The 22,538-nt window shown below is 35.9% G+C and overlaps 1 protein-coding gene across 1 annotated transcript in view; it reads right to left on the bottom strand.

Moving 5' to 3' along the window:
• Positions 1 to 22,538, bottom strand: part of SLC9C1 (solute carrier family 9 member C1) — a 101,181-nt gene that overhangs the window by 45,947 nt on the left and 32,696 nt on the right. The window contains exons 9-13 of the mRNA XM_049710331.1: positions 19,844 to 19,987; positions 18,027 to 18,201; positions 5,939 to 6,020; positions 3,386 to 3,552; positions 1,392 to 1,517 (exon numbers count right to left, since the gene is read on the bottom strand). Coding sequence (XP_049566288.1) covers positions 1,392 to 1,517; positions 3,386 to 3,552; positions 5,939 to 6,020; positions 18,027 to 18,201; positions 19,844 to 19,987 — 694 coding nt within the window. The remainder of the gene's footprint in view (positions 1 to 1,391; positions 1,518 to 3,385; positions 3,553 to 5,938; positions 6,021 to 18,026; positions 18,202 to 19,843; positions 19,988 to 22,538) is intronic.

Genomic DNA, 22,538 nt, shown 5'->3' with positions numbered 1-22,538 from the left:
TTTTAAGGGTTCCTGAATACTATATTTTCCTGAAATAAATTAAAAATCTGGAAGTGACTCAAAGACATGATCTCATAAAATCTGCTGGTGGAACAAAGCATGATATGGGCATAAGTTCACCCTTCATGGCACTGCCTCAATTGCTTAAAGAAGTTATTTGGGTCCTTGGAAAGCTGTCTTTGAGACTCAGCTTGTCTGCCAGGACTACTGCTGAGGAGGGAATAATCATACGCTAAAGATCTTCCATTTCCCGAGTTAGACTGAGCAAGCAGAATCCTATATGCATGGAACAGAAGAGAAATGCATGACAGTTCCACAGGCAGTGAGGAAGGCCCAACATGAACATTTTGAGAGGATGAGTCATGGCAACTGGTCAAGATTCTGACCTGGATAGAAAATGGTAACTAGGCTGTTAGCATTTCCTCACAGAGTCCTATATGCTGCTGTGCTACAGAATTTCTTTAATTTTTACCCAAGATTTGATATGAAAACATACTAACCTATACCTGCAGTTACTAGTGGACTTGGTGGTATTCTTTCGGGAAAAACTGGTTCGGTCCAGAGATAGGCAGTGTCATGGAACTGACTGCATAACGCATCTGGTGGTAGAGCTCAGCTGTAATTCCTGCCATTGGGATCTGTGAAATTCCAAGTTCCTCAAAATAAAACACCTTCTACTTAAACTAATTTGAGTGGATTTCTTTTTCTTTTTGTCCTTTTCTTTTTTCTCTTTGCACTCAAGCAGATTCCTAAGACAATGCCAAACTTCCCTTTGCCTTGTAAGCAATCTATTAAGCTGTGCAGGTGAGAATAACCAAGATGTCTTAAGCAAGGGAGAAACTTTTCAGTATAATTTTAGCCAATAATTTAATTTTTTAAATTTAAATTTTTTTAGTATAGTACTGGCACAAAAACAGACATGTAGATCAATGCAACAGGATAGAGACCCCAGAAATAAAACCATGCACCTATGGTCAATTAATCTATGACAAAGGAGGCAAGAATTTACAATGGAAAAAGACAGTCTCTTTAATAAGAGGTGCTGGGAAAGCTGTACAGCTACATGTAGGAGAATGAGATTACAACATTTTCTCACAACACAAACCAAAATAAATTCAGAATTAAAGACCTAAATGTAAGACTGGAAATCACAAAACTCCTAGAAGAAAACAGGCAGAACACTCTTTGACATAAATCGTAGCAATATTTTTTGGGATCTGTCTCCTAAGGCAAAGGAAACAAAGCAAAAATGAACAAATGGGCCCTAATTAAACTTAGCAAAGGAGACCATTGACAAAATGAAAAGACAACCTACTGAATGGTAAAATAATATTTGCAAATGATATAAATGATAGGACAAAAATTTAAAAAGCGTATAATAAAATACTAACTATTTGTGCTGACAGGAGACGCCTCTTGGCCAGCTCCATTGCTTCAATATTAAGGGTCTCATCTATTTCCTTGTTACAGTGTATACATTTCACTTTTTGATGTTCTGCTTTTTCTTCTTGGCCCAACTAAATAAAACACAAATCAAAACCAAAAAATAATACATGAACATTAACATATTGTTTAGCGTAAACCTCAAGCAATTCACATACCATTTTGGTTTAAAAAAGTATAGAAATTTTGCTAGATACAGAAAAATGTTCAGATGAGTTTTCTCATCGTTTGCACAGTCATCTAGAAGGTAACATAATTGCCAGTTTTGCGGGGACGGAGTTATATCATATTTTTACCTTTGCATGGCATTGGTAAAAGTTTATAAAAGCTACTACATTGCTGATCACACTTTAAACCACTGGTTCTGAAAGTGTGGTTCCCCAGCACCAGCAGCATCACCTGGGTATTGTTAGAAATGCACATTCTCAAACCCCACCATAGACCTGCTGAATCAGAGACTGTGGGGAGATGGGACAGCAGTCTGTGTTTTTACAAACCCATTCCATGATTCTGCTACAGCTAAAGTGTGACAACCTCTGCTTTAAACTAATCACTTAAGATAGAATAAAAAGTGAACATGGCTGTTAGGAAATGGGTATATGGATAACTCCATTTTATAGATGAAAAAAGTTGAAGCTTAGATAAAATAAAAGGTTTATATAAAGATCACAAAGCATCTATTAAGTGATAAATCTAGGATACGAACCCAGATTTTCTGAGTCTAAAGCCAATGTTCTATCTATAACACTAGAATATCCCTCATGTCAGCATCATAAAGAGGAGAATGTAGTTGTTTAATTATCTGCCTTCTGAAACAGATCAAATACCAGAGTGGTGACCTCAACCCTGACTTTGCATTAGAATTAGCTGGGTAAATGGATTAAAAATATATATTCCTGGGACCCTCCTCAGACCATCTGCATCAGAATCTCCTGGGTAGAGGCTGGGAAATCAATCTGTATTTTTTAATAAGCTTTCCCAGTGATTCTGATGCAGCCAGATTAACAAAAGGCCACAATCAGATATTGGGAGCTACTATAAAAAATCCTTAGATTTGACTTGGTACTTTTCTTATCCAGAAATCCTGGCAATATTCCTGCAGACAGAAGGCTTGATTCTGAGCCCCCACCTGGAGCTTCAAGCACCTGTTAGAGAATTTAAAATGGAGTTTTAGAAATCCTATTTCATAGCAACCAATTATCTTATGTCTACAGTCATAGAAGTTGGCCCCTCATATTGTTTGATGCAGAAAAACACTGCAATGAAAATTGGACTTAATGTAGGAGATGGCAACCCAGAAGAAGCATTGAGCAGATACCAGGACAACTTTTATTATTTCTCCTTGTGGCATTCATGAGAGCTAATGAATTATGAACTCATATATGAATTAGAAGTCTGACCATGGAGATTCTAAAGCATATCTCAGAAGCAGGAGGTGACATTTCACCACATCTAATCGTATGACACTGGCTTTGAATTCTATTTTATATTACAAAGTAATATATATATATATATGTATAATTTTTTTTTTTTTTGCGGTACGCGGGCCTCTCTCTGTTATGGCCTCTCCCGTTGCGGAGCACAGGCTCCGGACGCGCAGGCTCAGCGGCCATGGCTCACGGGCCCAGCCGCTTCACGGCATGTGGGATCCTCCCGGACCAGGGCACGAACCCGTGTACCGTGAATCAGCAGGAGGACTCTCAACCACTGCGTCACCAGGGAAGCCCTACGCTGTCTTTTAAAGGCAGCTCCAATACACTAGTCCTTCTTTTGAATTTACAATACATACTTGCTATACTCAAAGGGGTTGTCAGTTCTACTTTGCCCCATAGTGGTCACAAAAATCCCGAAGAATTGTGAATTAATATTTATAACATTTATACTTATTTAAGGGCAATCATATCCACTTTGAAGGAATAAACAAGAGATATTACTTGCTTACTGCATATGGGTTTTGCAGCATAATTGCTTTCTCAACCATGTTCCAATCTGCGTTAGCAAGATCTTTGTCAAATTTGAGTGCAGAGGCTACAGATATGGTTAGTTCTTGAAAGTGTTGAAATGTATAATACAGTGATTTATACTTTGTTGATGTGACATCATGAAGACCTTTGATACAAAGAAGACATTTTATAAATAGTAGACATCATCATTTTAATGATATATATAAAATATACATATATACATATAGACGTGTAGGAGATATATGCAGGAGGTATAGATATACATATACATATATGTACTCAGTGTATGTGTAGATATATACATATATTTCCCACCTATACATAAGGTCATATATATAAGTATTTATGATATATATTTATTTATCTCCAGATGTATACATTTGACCCTTGAACAATATGGGAGTCAGGGGTGCCAACCCTCCACGCATATAACTTTATAGTTGGCCATTCATATCCATGGCTGTGCATCCTCAGATTCAATAAGCAGGTTTGTGTTATACTGAAGTACATATTAAAAATTTTTTTTAATTAAAAAAAATTCATATCCACTTATAAGTGGATTGGCGTAGTTTAAATTCATGTTGATCAAGGATTAACTGTGTGTGTGTATGTATATATATCTCCAGACCTCAATGTTTGAAGGAATCTTACTACCAGACACAAATTCCCTTTTTCTGAGCCATAGAAGTTTCTTTGGAAAGCAATAATGTTCCATGAGCAAATGTTCACTGCTCTCAGTGCAAGTAAACAGATGCTCCACAATAAGAATTTTAGGTTTATTTAGCTACTAAGTAGAACATCTGATAAATTGAAAATTTTTACCTCTTTAATCTGTTTTTTCCATTTTACTATGTTAAGGCTCAGAAAATAAAAAAAGTAAATGGAAGGAAAGATTTTGTTGCAAATATGAGGATGAAGGTGCAATATTATCCATAAACATGGAATTTAAGGTTGGTTACAAAATGCCATATGAATGAAAACTCTGCGTGTAACTAGAAAGGGTGATAAAGCAGTTAAGAATACAATGGATTAAAAACATTAGAGCAATTTGTTTTTAGTTCTTTAACTGTCATTATCAAGCCATGTGACCTTAGACGAGAACTTTTAACTCTTTAGATTTCAATTTATCAATTGTTAAAAAGTAGGGGATTGAAACAGTCATATTGTATAATGCAGTTGCCTCCTAAAACTAGTATTTCTGCTTCTATTCTCTTCATAGCTCCCAATCAGCTATCCACAGAACGAGAGTTGTCTTTTTAAGGACCTTATTCATAAAATTACACTTAGTTGCTTAAAACCAACCAAGAAATCCATTTATCCCTTAGAATAAAATCTTAAAATTCAAGGTCTTTCATTATCTAACTCTTTCCCTACCTCTCCCATCTGAACTTCCTTCACTATTGGCATTGTTCTCGAAGGTCCCAGCACCTTACCTTCTTTCTTTGAACACACTCATTTTCTAATTTCCTCAGGAATCTATTACCTGTTGTGTTTTCTATTTTATTTATATGTGGTTTGTTGATTTTTATACAAAAATGACTCTCTGATATTACCTTATTTGACTTGTTTACTGCCTGTTTCTCCTCTCTCCATCAACTCAGAAATCTTTTTTGTCTTCATAATGCATCACTATCAGTTAGAATAATGACTGGCATATAAGAGGCTCTTAACAAAAAGTTTGTCAAATAACTGAATAAACTTATTGTATAATTTTACTTAAACTGGACTAATGTAAATAAGTAATCTTTTTTTTTAATTGGAGTAAAATTGCTTTACAATGTTATGCTAGTTTCTGCTGTACAATGAAGTGAATCAGCTATATATATACCTATATCCCCTCCCTCTTGGACCTCCCTCCCACCCTGCCCCCCATCCCACCCATCTAGGTCATCACAGAGCATGGAGCTGAGCTCCCTGTGCTATACAGCATGTTCCCACTAGCTATCTATTTTACACATGGTAGTGTATTTATGTCAAACCTAATCTCCCAATTCGTTGTACCCCTCCCTTCCCCCTGTGTGTCCACATGTCCGTTCTCTATGTCTACATCTCTATTCCTGCCCTACAAATAGGTTCATCTGTACCATTTTTCTAGATTTCACATATACGTGTTAATAATATACGATATTTGTTTTTCTCTTTCTGGCTCTGTATGACAGACTCTACATCCATCCACATCTCTACAAATGACCCAATTTCATTCCTTTTTTATGGCTGAGCAATATTCCATTGTATATATGTACCACATCTTCTTTATTTATTCATCTATCGTTGGACATTTAGGTTGTTTCCATGTCCTGGCTATTGTAAATAGTGCTGCAATGAACACTGGGGTACAAGATTATTGCTTATTGGCCTAACAAGCTTATTGGCCTAAACAATTCATATGACTTTACATAGAGATCCAATTTCCTCTTCAATTAGACACCATTGATTTGTATTTATATGGCTTCTGTCTTCATTATTAACAATTCTTTAGCATGTTTGGAATATTTTTGTCTTCACTCAGAATATGAATTTGCAGGGCTTACCGAGTTTAGTAACTGCCATTGGCAAAATAAATCTATTGACAATCAGGCTAATTAAGGATACTGACACGCCATGAAATAATATCTGGAATAGAAAAAAAAAGAGTAAGTTTTCATCACAATGTCATATAATATACTCTATATTTACCAATGTAAATTAAGCTAGGATGTACTATGTCAATAGATCCTCATGGCAGAGGGGAATTTGGATGTCAGACATGATGAAAGTACTCTGGGGATTCTCTATCTTCTTGCATGTGCTTCATTCACATTTTGGAACCAAACCAAAAATCAGGACACATGGTTTGACAAATATTTATGTACATATGAAGACATTAGGGGAAAATACTTGTTCTTAAATTCTATTACTGCACTTCTTGAGCCCTGGAAATATACCTGTGCTTCACCAATTCTCATCCACCATACACACCTCCATGTACACAGCCACACAGTTTTCTGCTCAACATTATCAGCACATCTGTATGAAATAATTCTCTCCACTTAGGAAAAGAGGACAACTCAGAGGTCTTGGTATGTTTGCTCCACCTCATACTTTGCCTCTCTGGCATCTCATTGCCAGCAGGGAGGAGCAATTGATGTCTTTGGTGCCACCTGTTTCTTTTCTCCATTTATATCCCAAGTTAATCTCCATGGACAGATGAAGCGACACTTTTCAATTTGATACTACATACTTCCATCGTTTTATGGAATTCTAACTTCCAGAACTTATTTTAAACTCTTAGCCAGTCCTCTATTCTTTGGCTACAAAGAAAGGTTAGAGACAGAGCATGAAACCACACCAGAGGCCTTCAAGTTTGCACACTAGGATCACCAGAGAAACTTTAAAATATTGGTGCCCAGGATGGTGCCACTGAATATTCTGATTTAATTCTTCAAGGGTGCAGCCCAAACACTGGTAATTAGAAAAACCAAGGTATAATCTACACACATTGAAATGTACTTATGTATCATTTGATAAGTTTTGACAGTGCATACACCCATATAACCCTCAGTCCTATCAAGATGTAGAATATTCTCATATCCCTCCAAATTTCTCCAGTGCTGCTCCAATCAATCCCCACCTGACACGAGGCAACTACTCTTCCTATTTCTATTTCTATAGGTGAGATTTGCCAGTTCTAAAACCTTCATTTAAATTGAATATTATGTTTCTCATTGTAGTTTTAATTTGCATTCCCCTAGAGTAATGATGTTAAGCATTTTAATGTGCTTAGTGGTATATATCTTTCTTTTTGAAACATTTGTTCAACTCTTTTGCCTATTTTTTATTTCTATTTTTATTTTTATTGCAGTACACGGACCTCTCACTGTTGTGGCCTCTCCCATTGCAGAGCACAGGCTCCAGACACTCAGGCTCAGTGGCCATGGCTCACGGGCCCAGCCGCTCCACGGCATGTGGGATCCTCCCAGACCGGGGCACGAACCCGTGTCTCCTGCATCAGCAGGCAGACTCTCAACCACTGCACCACCAGGGAAGCCCCTTGCCTATTTTTTAAATTGGGTCGTTTTTCTTTTATTATAAAATTGTAGAAATTTTGAAAAATATATTCTGGATAAAAGTGCATTCTCATACAGATTACCAACAGGCACATGAACAGAAGTTCAATATCACTAATTATTAGAGAAATGCAAATCAAAACTACAATGAGGTATCACCTCACACCAGTCAGAAGGGCCATCATTAAAAAGTCTACAAATAACAAATACTGGAGAGGGTGTGGAGAAAAAGGAGCCCAGCTACACTGTTGGTGGGAATGTAAATTGATACAGCCACTATGGAGAACAGTATGGAGGTTCCTTAAAAAACTGAAAATAGAGTTACCATATGATCCTACTCATGGGCATATATCTGGAGAAAACTCTAATGTGAAAAGATACATGTGCAGCAATCTTCACTGCAGCACTATTTACAATACATGGAAGCAATCTAAATGTTCATCCACAGATGAATGGATAAAGAATTTATATATATATACAATGGAATATTACTCAGCCATGAGAAAGAGTGAAATAATGTTATTTGCGGCAACTTGGATGGGCCTAGAGATTATCATACTAAGTGAAGTAAATCAGACAGAGAAAGACAAATATCATAGGATACACTTACGTATGGAATCTAAAAAATGATACAAATAAACTTATTTACAAAACAGAAATAGACTCACAGGAAGCAAACCCCTGGTTACCAATGGGTTTAGCAGTGGTGGGGGGAGATAAATTAGGAGTTTGGGATTAACATATGCACACTACTATATATAAAATAGGTAAGTAACAGGACCTGCTGTATAGCACGTGGAACTATATTCAATATCTTGTAATAAACTATAATGGAAAAGAATCTGGAAAAGAGTATCATTTTTCTGTATACCTGAAACTAACACAACATTATGAATTAGCTATATTTCACTAGAAAAATACAGAAAAATGTGCATTATCAGATATATGTGTTATGGATATTTCTTCTCAGTTTGTGACTTACATTATCCATTTATGTAAAGCTATCTTTTGGTAAGCAAACATTTTTAATGTTGAGAACTCCAATTACTATTGTTTTTTTGATCTGAAAACCCTTTGTCTATTCCAAGGTTGCAAAGGTATTCTCTTATGTTTTCTTCTGAAGTTTTAGGGCTTTTGATTTTATATTTATGTTTATGATGCATCTCTAAGCACTTTTACATATGGTGTGAGGTAAAAATGAAGGTTTTACTTTCTTTGGCAACTTATTTACCTTATAACTGGGAGTCTGTACTTTTAGGTTGCCTTCATCCATTTCCTCCATCTCCTCTCACCACCTCTGGCCATCACCAATATGTTCTCTGTTTCTATGAGCTCAGTTTTTTTAGATTCCACAAATAGTTTCTTGAATGTTAAACTAATATTTCTGGACATATTTTTTGGATAGTCTATTTGATCATAATGTCATACTTTTTATATATTTAAAATTAATTGGCTACATATTTTCTAAGAATTTTTGCATCATGTTTACTTAATGGTTTTGTTTGTTTGTAATTATCTTTGTTGGGGTTTAGTATCAGAGTGGGCTGGCCACATAAAATTAGGAAGTGTTCCATCATTTTCTATTTTATGAGAGAGTTTATGTAGAATTGTTATCATTTATTCCTTAAATGTTTGGCAGAATTTTCTAGTCAAGCCATCTGGGCTTCTAGTTTGTGAGACAGTTTTAATTTATATACCCAATTTCTTTAGCAGATATAGGGCTATTCAGATTTTCTATTTTCTTTTGTGTCACTTTGGGTAAGTTGTGTTTTTGAGGAGTTTAACCATTTTCATCTAAGGTATTGAATTATTCTGACAAAAAGTTATGCATAATTTCTATTTATTACTATTTTAATAACTGTATAACTTGTAGGCATGTTTTCTTTTTAATTATGGATATCAGTAATTTGTTCCCTATCTCTTTCTGTCTGTCTCTGTCTCCCTCTCTTGTTCTTTTTTTAAAGTTTATCATTTTATTTATTTTATTTTTTTAACATCTTCATTAGAGTAAAATTGCTTCACTGTGTTGTGTTAGCTTCTGCTGTATAACAAAGTGAATCAGCTATACGTATACACATATCCACATATCCCCTCCCTCTTGCATCTTATCCCACGTGTCCAGGTGGTTAAAAAGCACCGAGCTGATCTCCCTGTGCTATGCAGCTGCTTTCCACTAGCTATCTATTTTACATTTGGTAGTGTCTATATGTCCGTGCCACTCTCTCACTTCGTCCCAGCTTACACTTCCACCTCCCTGTGTCCTCAAGTCCATTCTCTATGTCTGCGTCTTTATTCCTGTCCTGCACCTAGGTTCTTCAGAACCATTTTTTTTATTCCATATATATACATTAGAATACAGTATTTGTTTTTCTCTTTCTGACTTACTTCACTCTGTATGACAGACTCTAGGTCTATTCACCTCACTACAAATGACTCAATTTAGTTTCTTTTTATGGCTGAGTAATATTCCATTGTATATATGTGCCACATCTTCTTTATCCATTCATCTATCAATGGACACTTAGGTTGCTTCCATATCCTGGCTATTGTAAATAGAGCTGCAAAGAACATTGTGGTACATGACTCTTTTTGAATTATGGTTTTCTCAGGGTATATGTCCAGTAGTGAGACTGCTGAGTCATATGGTAGTTCTATTTTTAGTTTTTACAGGAACTTCCATACTGTTCTCCATAGTGGCTGTACCAATTTACATTCCCACCAACAGTGCAAGAGGGTTCCCTTTTCTCCGCAGCCTCTCCAGCATTTATTGTTTGTAGCTATTTTGATGATGGCCATTCTGACTGGTGTGAGATGATATCTCATTGTAGTTTTGATTTACATTTCTCCAATGATTAATGATGTTGTGCATCCTTTCATGTGTTTGTTGGCAATCTGTATATCTTCTTTGGAGAAATGTCTATTTAAGCCTTCTGCCCATTTTTGGATTGGGTTTTTCTTTTTTTTTGATATTGAGCTGCATGAGCTCCTTGTATATTTTGGAGATTAATCCTTTGTCAGTTGCTTCATTTGCAAATATTTTCTCCCATTCTGAGGGTTGTCTTTTGGTCTTGTTTATGGTTTCCTTTGCTGTGCAAAAGCTTTTATGTTTCATTAGGTCCCATTTGTTTATTTTTGTTTTTATTTCCATTTCTCTAGGAGGTGGGTCAAAAAGGATCTTGCTGTGATTTATGTCATAGAGTGTTCTTCCTATGTTTTCTTCTAAGAGTTTTATAGTGTCTGGCCTTATAAGAGGTCTTTAATCCATTTTGAGTTTATTTTTGTGTATGGTGTTAGGGAGTGTTCTCATTTCATTCTTTTACATGTAGCTGTCCAGTTTTCCCAGCAGCACTTATTGAAGAGACTGTCTTTTCTCCATTGTATATTCTTGCCTCCTTTATCAAAGATAAGGTGACCATATGTGTGTGGGTTTATCTCTGGGCTTTCTATCCTGTTCCATTGATCTATAATTCTGTCTTTGTGCCAGTATTATACTGTCTTGACTACTGTAGCTTTGTAGTATAGTCTGAAGTTAGGGAGCCTGATACCTCCAGCTTCATTTTTCTTTCTCAAGATTGCTTTGGCTATTCGGGTTCTTTTGTGTTTCCATACAAGTTGTGAAATTTTTTGTTCTAGTTCTGTGAAAAATGTCATTGAGAGTTTGATAAGGTTTGCATTGAATCTGTAGATTGCTTTGGGTAGTATAATCATTTTCACAATGTTGATTCTTTCAATCCAGAAACATGGACTATCTCACCATTTGTTTGTATCATCTTTAATTACTTTCAACAGTGTCTTATTGTTTCCTGCATACAGGTCTTTTGTCTCCTTAGGTAGGTTTATTCCTAGGTATTTTGTTCTTTTTGTTACAATGGTAAATGGGAATGTTTCCTTAATTTATCTTTCAGATTTTTCATCATTAGTATATAGGAATGCCAGAGATTTCTGTGCATTAATTTTGTATCCTGCTACTTTACCAAATTCATTGATTAGCTCTAGCAGTTTTCTGGTAGCATATTTGGGATTCTCTATGTATAGTATCATGTCATCTGTAAACAGTGACAGCTTTACTTCCTCTTTTCTGATTTAGATTCCTTTTATTTCTTTTTCATCTCTGATAGCTGTGGCAAAAACTTCCAAAACTATGTTGAATAATAGTGGTGAGAGTGGGCAACCTTGTCTTTTTCTTGATCTTACTGGAAATGGTTTCAACTTTTCACCATTGAAGACGATGTTGGCTGTGGGTTTGTCATATATGGCCTTTATTATGTTGAGGAAAGTTCCCTCTATGCCTACCTTCTGCAGGGTTTTTATCATAAATGGGTGTTGAATTTTGTCAAAAGCTTTCTCTGCATCTATTGAGATGATCATATGGTTTTTCTCCTTCAATTTGTTAATATGGTGTATCACATTGATTGATTTGCGTATATTGAAGAATCCTTGCATTCCTGGAATAAACCCCACTTGATCATGGTGTATGATCCTTTTAATGTGCTGTTGGATTCTGTTTGCTAGTATTTTGTTGAGGATTTTTGCATCTATGTTCATCAGTGATATCGGCCTGTAGTTTTCTTTCTTTGTGACATCTTTGTCTGGTTTTGGTATCAGGGTGATGGTGGCCTCATAGAATGAGTTTGGGAGTGTTCCTCTCTCTGCTCTATTTTGGAAGAGTTTGAGAAGGATAGGTGTTAGCTCTTCTCTAAATGTTTGATAGAATTCACCTGTGAAGCCATCTGGTCCTGGGCTTTTGTTTGTTGGAAGATTTTTAATCACAATCTTAATTTCAGTGCTTATGATTGGTCTGTTTATATTTTCTATCTCATCCTGCTTCAGTCTCAGAAGGTTGTGGTTTTCTAAGAATTTGTCCATTTCTTCCAGGTTGTCCATTTTACTGGCATATAGTTGGTTGTAGTAAACTCTCATGATCTTTTGTATTTTTGCAGTCTCAGTTGTTACTTCTCCTTCCTCATTTCTAATTCTATTGATTTGAGTCTTCTCCCTTTTTTTCTTGATGAGTCTGACTAATGGTTTATCTGTTTTCTTTATCTTCTCAAAGAACCAGCTTTTAGTTTTATTGATCTTTGCTCTTGTTTCCTTCATTTCTTTTTCATTTATTTCTGATCGGATCTTTTTGATTTCTCTCCTTCTGCTAACTGGGGTTTTTGTTTTTCTTTCTCTAACTGCCTTAGGTGTAAGGTTAGGTTGTTTATTTGAGATGTTTCTTGTTTCTTGAGGTAGGATTGTATTTTGTCATAAATTTCCTTCTTAGAACTGCTCTTGCTGCATCCCATAGGTTTTGGGTCGTTGTGTTTTCATTGTCAATTGTTTCTAGGTATTTTTTGATTTCTTCGGTGATCTCTTGGTTATATAGTAGCGTATTGTCTAGCCTCCATGTGTTTGTAGTTTATACAGATTTTTTCCTGTAATTGATATCTAGTCTCATAATGCTGTGGTCGGAAAAGATACTTGATATGATTTCAATTTTCTTAAATTCACCAAGGCTTGATTTGTTACCCAAGATATGATCTATCCTGGAAAATATTCCATGAGCACTTGAGAAGAAAGTATATTCTGTTGTTTTTAGATGGTATGTTTTGGATGGTAAGTCCATCTTACTTATTGTATCATTTAAAGCTTGCATTTCCTTATTTATTTTCAATTTGGATGATCTATCCATTGGTGAAAGTGGGGTGTTATAATCCCCTACTATGATTGTGTTACTGTCAATTTCCCCTTTTATGGCTGTTAGCAATTGCCTTATGTACTGAGGTGCTCCTATATTGGGTGCATAAATAATTACAGTTGTTATATCTTCTTCTTGGATTGAACCCTTGATCATTATATAGTGTCCTTCTTTGTCTCTTGTAATAGTCTTTCTTTTAAAGTCTATTTTGTCTTATACAAGAATTGCTACTCCAATTTTCTTCTGATTTCCATTTGTGTGGAATATCTTTTTCCATCACCTCACTTTCAGACTATATGTGTCTCTAGGTCTGAAGTGGGTCTTTTGTAAACAACATATATATGGGTCTTGTTTTTGTATCCATTCAGCCAGTCTATGTCTTTTGGTTATAGCATTTATCCATTTACATTTAAGGTAATTATTGATGTGTATGTTGCTATTACAATTTTCTTAATTGCTTTGGGTTTGTTATTGCAGGTTTTTCCCTTCTCTGTGTTTCCTACCTAGAGAAGGTCCTTTATTATTTGTTGTAAAGCTGGTTTGGTGGTGCTGAATTCTCTTAGCTTTTGCTTGTCTGTAAGGGTTTTAATTTCTCTGTTAAATCTGAATGAGCTCCTCACTGAGTAGAGTAATCTTGGTTGTAAGTTTTTCCCTTTCATCACTTTAAATATGTCCTGCCAGTCCCTACAGGCTTGCAGAATTTCTGCTGAAAGATCAGCTGTTAACCTTATGGGGATTCCCTTGTATGTTAATCATTGCTTTTCTTTTGCTGCTTTTAATATTTTTTCTTTGTATTTAATTTTTGATAGTTTGATTAGAAACATTGGCATGTTTCTCCTTGGTTTTATCCTGTATGGAACTCTGCGTTTCCTGGAGTTGGTTGACTATTTCCTTTCCCATATTAGGGAAGTTTTCAACTATAATCTTTTCAAATATTTTCTCAGTCTCTTTATTTTTCTCTTCTTCTGGGACCCTTATAATTCGAATGTTGGTGCATTTAATGTTGTCCCAGAAGTCTCTGAGACTGTCCTCAATCCTTTTCATTGTTTTTTCTTTCTTCTGCTGTGCAGTAATTATTTCCACTATTTTATCTTCCAGGTCACTTATCTGTTCTTCTGCCTCAGTTATTCTGTTATTGATTCCTTCTAGAGAATGTTTAATTTCATTTATTGTGTTGTTCATCATTGTTCATTTGCTCTTTAATTCTTCTAGGTCCTTTTTAAACATTTCTTGTATTTTCTCCATTCTATTTACAATATTTTGGATCATCTTTACTATCATTACTTTGAATTCTTTTTCAGGTAGACTGCCTATTTCCTCTTCATTTGTTTGGTCTGGTGGGTTTTTACCTTGCTCCTTCATCTGCTGTGTATTTCTCTGTCTTCTCATTTTGCTTAACTTACTGTGTTTGGTGTCTCCTTTTTGCAGGCTGCGGGTTAGTAGTTCCCATTGATTTTGGTGTCTGCCCCCAGTGGGTAAGGTTGATTCAGTGGGTTGTGTGTAGGCTTCCTGGTGGAGGGGAGTAGTGCCTGTGTTCTGGTGGATGAGGCTGGATGTTGTCTTCCTGGTGCGCAGGACTGTGTCTGGTGGTGTGTTTTGGGGTGTCTGTGGACTTATGATTTTAAGCAGCCTCTCTGCTAATGGGTAGGGTTTTGTTCCTGTCTTGTAAGCTGTTTGGCATGCGGTGTCCAGCACTGGAGCTGGCTGGTCGTTGAGTTGAGCTGAGTCTTAGCATTGAGACGGATATCTCTGGGAGAGGTCTCGCCGATTGATATTATGAGGAGTTGAGAGTTCTCTGGTGGACCAATGTCCTGAACTTGGCTCTCCCACCTCAGAGGCTCAGGGCTGACACCCAGCTGGAGAACCAAGACCCTGTCAGCCACACGGCTCTAGTCCTACCCTTAGCACTCTGTGACATAATCAGGAGAAATCTCTGAGTTCCTGGGTTCTCGCTGGACTGGACCCCCAGCCCCTGTTGTGGGTGTCCCTGATGGTGTTCAAAGAAGAAAATGGTTCCTGATGGAGGAGGCTGAATGGAGGAGGCAGCTTCACCAGGCTGCTGTCAGATGGGCTGGTTCAGAAACAGAGCGTAGTGCTCTGAAGCTGCCCTTAAGGCAAGTGTTTAAGGGACAGGCACAGTTTGTCTTCTGGCACGAATTTTTGATACCTCCAAGCTCCCAGCAATAACTGCTTGACTTGAGGATAGTGGAAAGTCTTGTTGAGTTGCTGTAGCCAATGTACCGCAAAAAAAAAAAAAAATAGTTGGGGATGTTTGTGTGGATCTATTTCTGGGTTCTCTGTTCTGTTCCACGTGTCTCTCTCTCTCTCTGACAATACTATCTAATCTCCATGACTATAACTGTAATAATGCCTTAAAATTGGGTATAGTGATTTTTCCCATTTTTTCTTCTCTTTCAAACTTGTTTTCGTTATTTTAGTTCCTTTGCTTTTTTTTTTTTTTTTTTTTTTTTTTTTTTTTTTTTTTGCGGTACGCGGGCCTCTCACTGTTGTGGCCTCTCCCGTTGCGCAGCACAGGCTCTGGACACGCAGGCTCAGCAGCCATGGCTCACGGGCCCAGCCGCTCCGCATCATGTGGGATCTTCCTGGAGGGGCACGAACCCGTGTCCCCTGCATCGGCAGGCGGACTCTCAACAACCGCGCCACCAGGGAAGCCCTTCCTTTGCTTTTTATTTCTTGAATGATTGTATGTGGAATTGTATCTTTAATTTTCATTTCCTTGTATCAATTGGTAGTATATAGAAATACTTGATTTTTTATACTTATCTTGTATCCTGAGACCATGCTGAACTCACTTATTAGTTCTAGTAGAGCTTTTTTTTCTCTTTTTGAAGACCCTTGGAATTTTCTATATAGATAATATTATCTGCAAATAAGGATAGTTTATTTCTCCCTTTTCAATATTCATGTGTTTTTTTTGGTTAATTTTATTTTATTTTTTTGTCTTATTAAGCAAGCTAGAACTTCCATCATGATGTTTAATAAAAAGAGTAAGAGTAGACATTCTTGGATTTTTCCCAATTATAGGGCGAAAATGTCTTTCACTATTAATTATAATGCCACCTGTAAATTTTTTTGTAGCTGTTCTTTATCAACATTAGGAAATTCCCTTCTATTTCTATTTTTTGAGAGATTTTGTCATAAATGGGTATTAATTTTTGTTAAGTGCTTTTTCTGTATCAGTTGATACGATTCTATAAATGTCAATTAGATCCTGTTGGTTGATGGTGTTGCTTAGTTTTTCCATATCCTTGCTGATTTTTTTACTAGTTCTACACTTTGTTGAACAAATTATAAAAAGGAGTGTTAAAGTCTCCAAATATAGTTTGTCTATTTTTCCTCTTAGTTCTCAGTTTTGGCTTCACATATTTTTATGTACTTGTTTGGAACATATTCAGTTCAGTCATTGAACTTGTGAGTAGTAGAGAGAGGATTAAGTTAAAATTTTAAGCTTTCATTGTAGTGCCTCTTTGTGAGTATTAATAAATTAGCTGTAAGATTCAGCTAAATTAAATTAAGTAAGGAGTGCTACTTTCTTCTCAACTAGTTAACTACTACTGAGACATCTCTCAAATGATTTTATCTACCAAAGTTTTATTTGAAAGCAAGTCTACATGGCAACATCATCATCATCATCATCATAGCTCAGATTTATTGTACATTTACTATATGCTAAACAATGTGTTAAGCATTTTAGGTATATTTTCAATTTATCATAATAACCCTTTGAGACAGTGGAGATAGTGATATAGCCAGATAGACCTGGCTCATACAAGTTTGTGAGAGCTGATCATTACATTTTCAGGAAGTTTATGAGCAGATTGATATTCCTGTTGGTGCCAGTGATTACACAACAGAAACTGGCAAACACTACAACTTAGGGTCTCCCCCTCTCTGAGAAAGTTACTTGTTAAATATTTATTAGCAAACGATTGGTATTATTACTAAATCTGTTTTGGAGTGAGGAAACTGACACCTTGGGTGAGGTGGTGGGAATTAAATAACTTGTGGATGATCACACAGTAAATAGCAACCAACTAAAAATTTCGGAACCCATATCCATGTGCAACGTTCACCATTATACTGGTCAGGATGTATGATGATGCCGCTGATTTTTATTCAGGCAGGTGGAGATAGGTTAAAAAGAAGGAGGAGGTCATGTAATATTAGATGCTTTGGTTTAGAAAGCAGTGTTTGAATATTTAGTTTTTTAACGTTTGGATTATACATAATAATGGCCTTTGTACTGTTCCCTTTACTCTTGGAATTTATGTAAAAAGAAAAGCCACGATGGAAGTATTAGATGTGTTGTGATGTCTGCATAGAAAATTTCTTAAAGAGCTCCTTGAAATTATCTTATTTTGAGATGAGGTAGAGGGTGAGTCATACCCATTATGTTCTGTTAGGCAGAGTTTGGGGGTTCTATCTTAGAGATAACTTCCGTTAATAAACAAAATGTTTCGGTTCCTAGCATTACTAAATGTGGCCTCATAAAGTTACAGAAGGCAATAGAGCCAATTATAAGTAGGTTTCTGCTTTTCTTGAGTAGGTGTTAGAAGTAAATAAAAATAGAAACATTTATTAAGTGCATACTCTGTATCAGGTAATATTTTAAATGACTTATAAATTTTAATTCTCTTAACTTGTACAATAAACCTATCTTTTAGGAGTGTGATGAAGGGATTTAGGAATCCTTAAGCTAGAATGGAGAAGAGGAAAGTTGCCAGTTGTTTTTCCCCTCCCCAGTTTTACCATCATAGCTAAATCACTCCCACATTCCAAGTGGGGTTGAGCGATCTCACTACAAAAGCATATTTTAGTACACAGAAACAGTTTTCATAAAATATTCTAATAAAAAACCACATCTTTCTTTACTTGAGATTTCTCCCTCTCAGATCCAAGAGAATATTCAGAGTAGGCAAGCAGAAGAGCCATGTTTATATTAGGAATCCCTTTCATTTCACTCCAGACCATAATGAATGCCCAGCGCCAGCTGAAACCATGACCAAGTCGAGACAAAAGAGGGCTCAATAATAGAAAGACCAGAAGTCTAAAAGACAAAACAGATTTTAAAAAGTTATTTTTGTTATAGAAATTTCTTTCTATCCCATTCTATGCTATTCCAATCTATTCCCTGTGGAACTGCCAACTCTCAGACCAATGAACCATCTTTCACACTCTGTTGGCATGGCACGAAAGGAAGGCAGAAGGGCATTCCATACCAAGAGAATGGTATTATTCTTTTTCTTTCTTTCTCTTAGGAAAGTAGTGGAGTAATTCCACATCACCTTTGAGTGGTGCTTCTCCAGGTGGAAAAAAAAGTGTTAGCGACATTTTGTAGATATACTCTATTCTAGATCTCAAAAACAAATAAAAGCAAATCTAATAAATACGAGAGAAAATAATGTCCTCTCTTTCTTTTTCTTTGTAGATTTTAATCTTACTGAATCTGCCCAGTATCAGTTAATTCATTTCTATTTCTTCTTTTAATAACAGATCATTCTTATATTTTACACTAACTGTATCTGACAATTTGGGGCTAATTTCCATTTACTTGGCACTGGCTGACTTGATGTTGAGTCCCAACTAATCTTCCTAGATGGAAGTAGAATGTTAACAATTTTGGTGATGGAGATTAAAGAATTGTTATGGTGGTTTTCCTCTTCTATGTTATCTCCTTTTCAGTTACATAAGCAGATTGTTTTCTGCCTTTTAACACTGGAAAGGGGGCTACAAAAATTATTTAGGTAAAAAAAGACATTTACAAGGAGAACTTCCATATGATTTTTATTTATTTATTAGACATGTGATCATTTAATTTATTTTTAATTTTTTTGAATCAAAGCTAGAAAAATGTAACCTAAAAGTAACTAAACATAACATCACATAACATAACGTAACATGGCAGAATGCCAGAATCGTCAGAACACCGAACAGAGCAGATATCAAATAATAGTGAATAATAATTTAGGAGGAAAGAAAGGTTATCTTTCTTTTTTAAAAAATTTTATTGGAGTAGAGTTGATTTACAATGCTGTATTAGTTTCAGGTGTATAGCAAAATGAATCAGTTATACATATGCATACATCCACTCTTTTTTAGATTCTTTTCCTATATAAGCCATTACAGAGCATTGAGTAGAGTTCCTTGTGCTGTACAGTAGGTCCTTATTAGTTATCTATTTTATTCATAGTAGCATGTATATATCAATCCCAGTCTTCCAATTTGTCCCTCCCTGATTTTTAAAAAGCAATTTCCAACTATACTTTATTAAGAGTAAGTTATTTGTTATATAATATATATATTATATTAATATATAATATTAAGCGAACAAAGCAAGATAACATTTTTATTTATGATAGGTGTTTAACTTCATGAAACCTCATAGAATAAAAAACAATAAAAAACACTGGAGGAAATATACGAAATGTTAATAGTGGTTGCTTCTAGGTAGTAAGATTATGAGAAGTTTTTTTCTTTTTTCTAATTTTCAAAAATTTTACAACATGTTTGCATTGCTTTGAAATGTAGTTAAAAATTGAATAAAACACTGAGTGCTAACTTGCTGATGATTCCTTGGAAAGTTTGAGTGAATTTTTCATTCTAAGGTATGAAACATCTCTGTCATTTAAAGAATGTCTTCAGGCTTAGTCAATGTCTTATAAATAGAAATATTCAAATGACTTTCTTACCTGAAAACAACAAGTGTTAAGCAGATATTTAATGAATAATATATATCAGAAAATGATATATATAAATATGTATGTGCAGGAATTAGAAGTCCAATGAAAGTGAACACCATAAGAAAAGCAACAAATGATAGACAACTCCAGAATCTGCATTTTTAGAAAAAAAATTTAAATATAATTAATTAATCTAACATGTTCAATGCAAGACTTACCTATGTAAGGCATTGTGCTAGGCATTATAAAGAAAATAAAGATGAATAAGGCATTCACCAACACTCAAGGGGCTTATAATTTAACTGGGGAGTAAGGAGCACTAAGGCAAGTAAACAAATACTTCTAAAGCAATTTTAACCAGCTTACACTGAATGTAAATTAGTGTCTTTCTATTTGGGTTGACTTTGAAAGATATGTTAGGTTGTAGCTATACTATTTGACAGAACTCATTCAGGCACTATGGTTCAAGTAGCTGGAAAATACTGATTGTGAAGTCCTTGTATCATTAGGAAGATCTAAAATTGTTTATTTTAAAAGGAAATACTGAACTACTAGTCTGATTTACATAGTGATAGAATTAAGCCTTTGCCCAAAATCTAGCTAGCACTTAGAATGTGTGAATGAATCTTTTATTCACATGAATGTCCTTTGTAGATTCTCCTTTTGTGATTTCTGAGTCTGTACTTATTCAAGTACTCCAGAGCCCAGGAAAACTCTGCATCATTCCCAAAGCTCATGTTCTCATCAGCTGCAGGCAAAGCAGTTTGAAAAAGTACACTCAGACACGAGTATTTGTCATTTTTGGGTGTTGGGACCATAGCTATTTAAAACTTCATGTTATCTTTCTGTATATTTCATGTCTTTAAGGTTGACATTATATGTGTAGCAAAATAAATGGAAAAGATTAAAAGGGCACATGAACACCATTTTATGAGAGGAAAAAGAGCTTGGTTTTACCCATATGCTGCCAGACTCTGTCCCTGAAACACAAATACCTAGGAATTACCAGAGAAAATTTCAACATGAAACGCTGTGGGAAAATGTCTCCAAATATCAAAAATCTCAGTCTTGTTGAGATTAGCACAAAATGTAATCAAATCAAGTAAGTGACATATATTGAAGAGTTATCAAGACTCTTTCATATATGGTAGAAATTAACGGGAGAAATCTTATGAGGAGGAAACCAGATTCTGTAAGGAATCAATGCCCACCAAATTCAGAGTGGATATGAGCTGAATAACCAAGCTCCAAATCCATCTAATAGACGTGCGCATGTACGTGTGTGTGTTCAATCAGTCAGGCACACAGAAAAAAGCTTCTGAATTTTCTTTTAAAGTCTGTTTCCTTTATTTGGTGATCATGAGTTATCCTAACAAATCTAGACCTTTTACGGGAGCAAAGGGTCACAACCCTTTCTGTATATAAGTATCATCTTGGAAGAGTTTTTTAAAATCAGATATCCCATGCTCTCACCCTCATAGATTTTGATACTATAGATCTAGGCATCTGTGTCATTTTTATATCTCAATGTTGCACAGCCCTTAGCCTAGAGGAATGATAAGACCTTATGGCCTGGACATTTTAGGGACATCAATTTGCCAAGAATAAAAGATTATACAGGTTGGCACTTCCCTGGTGGCACAGTGGTTAAGAATCCACCTGCCAATGCAGAGGACATGGGTTCGATCCCTGGTCCGGGAAGATCCCACATGCTGCAGAGCAACTAAGCCCGAGCGCCACAACTGAGCCTGCACTCTAGAGTCTGTGAGCCACAACTACTGAGCCCGTGTGCCACAACTACTGAAGCCTACGTGCCTAGAACCTGTGCTCAGCAACAAGAGAAGCCACTGCAATGAGAAGCCCTCGCATCGCAATGAAGAGTATCTCCCACTCGCGGCAACTAGAGAAAGCCCGCACATGGCAGCGAAGACCCAATGCAACCAAAAATAAACAAAATTAAAATAAAATTTAAAAAATAAAAATAAACCAAGTAGTACTATATGACTTAAGAAGAATTATATGGGTTGACAAGGAAGTATCTCTTATTTGGGGAATTTCTTTCTAACAAGGTGATGTATGAATAGAAGCATGAAATAGAAGCATGAAATTGGCAGCTACTTATGCCAATATGTAAAGGAAGCACATTTCAAGAGCAGAAGCACAAGAACACAAGCCCAAACAGGAAGCCTGTTTGGTATATTTGAGGAATAACAAGTGTGGCTAGAGCAGGGTGGGTGAGGGTGAGGGTGGTAGAAATGAATCACAGAAGTAACAGGGGGACAAATACATCATTTGTTTGCCAGTGAAACAACTTTGACTTGTAGCCAAATGAGAAGTTATTAGATGGTTTTAAAGAAAAGAAATGATCTGGGTAAGGAGGAAATGAGGTGGGTGAGGGTCAGAAAACATCATAGGTTCAATGCGTTATATTCTCAGTGTGACAACAGAATTGTTAGAATTGGGGTCCTAGGGGGTTAAGCTGAAAAGATGGGAGATGGTGCGCCTCCTCTCTTAGAGAGTAGCATGGACCTGCTGTAGACTCTTATAGGATTTACCATTATTATCTTAGATTTCTACTGTCTCAGAGAGTAGGAGCTGCCACATATTATATTTTAGATAGTAAGATTCTTGAAATTGAGATTATGAAGTTATTATTTTTATGAGCATAAAGTGGGTGGCTGAAGCGGAGTGATAGATGTGCTCA

This window comes from Orcinus orca, chromosome 5 (assembly GCF_937001465.1).
Source record: "Orcinus orca chromosome 5, mOrcOrc1.1, whole genome shotgun sequence".
NCBI classification, from domain to species: Eukaryota; Metazoa; Chordata; class Mammalia; order Artiodactyla; family Delphinidae; genus Orcinus; species Orcinus orca.
Note: the sequence above shows the minus strand (reverse complement) of the source record. Positions and strands in the feature narration are given on the sequence as shown.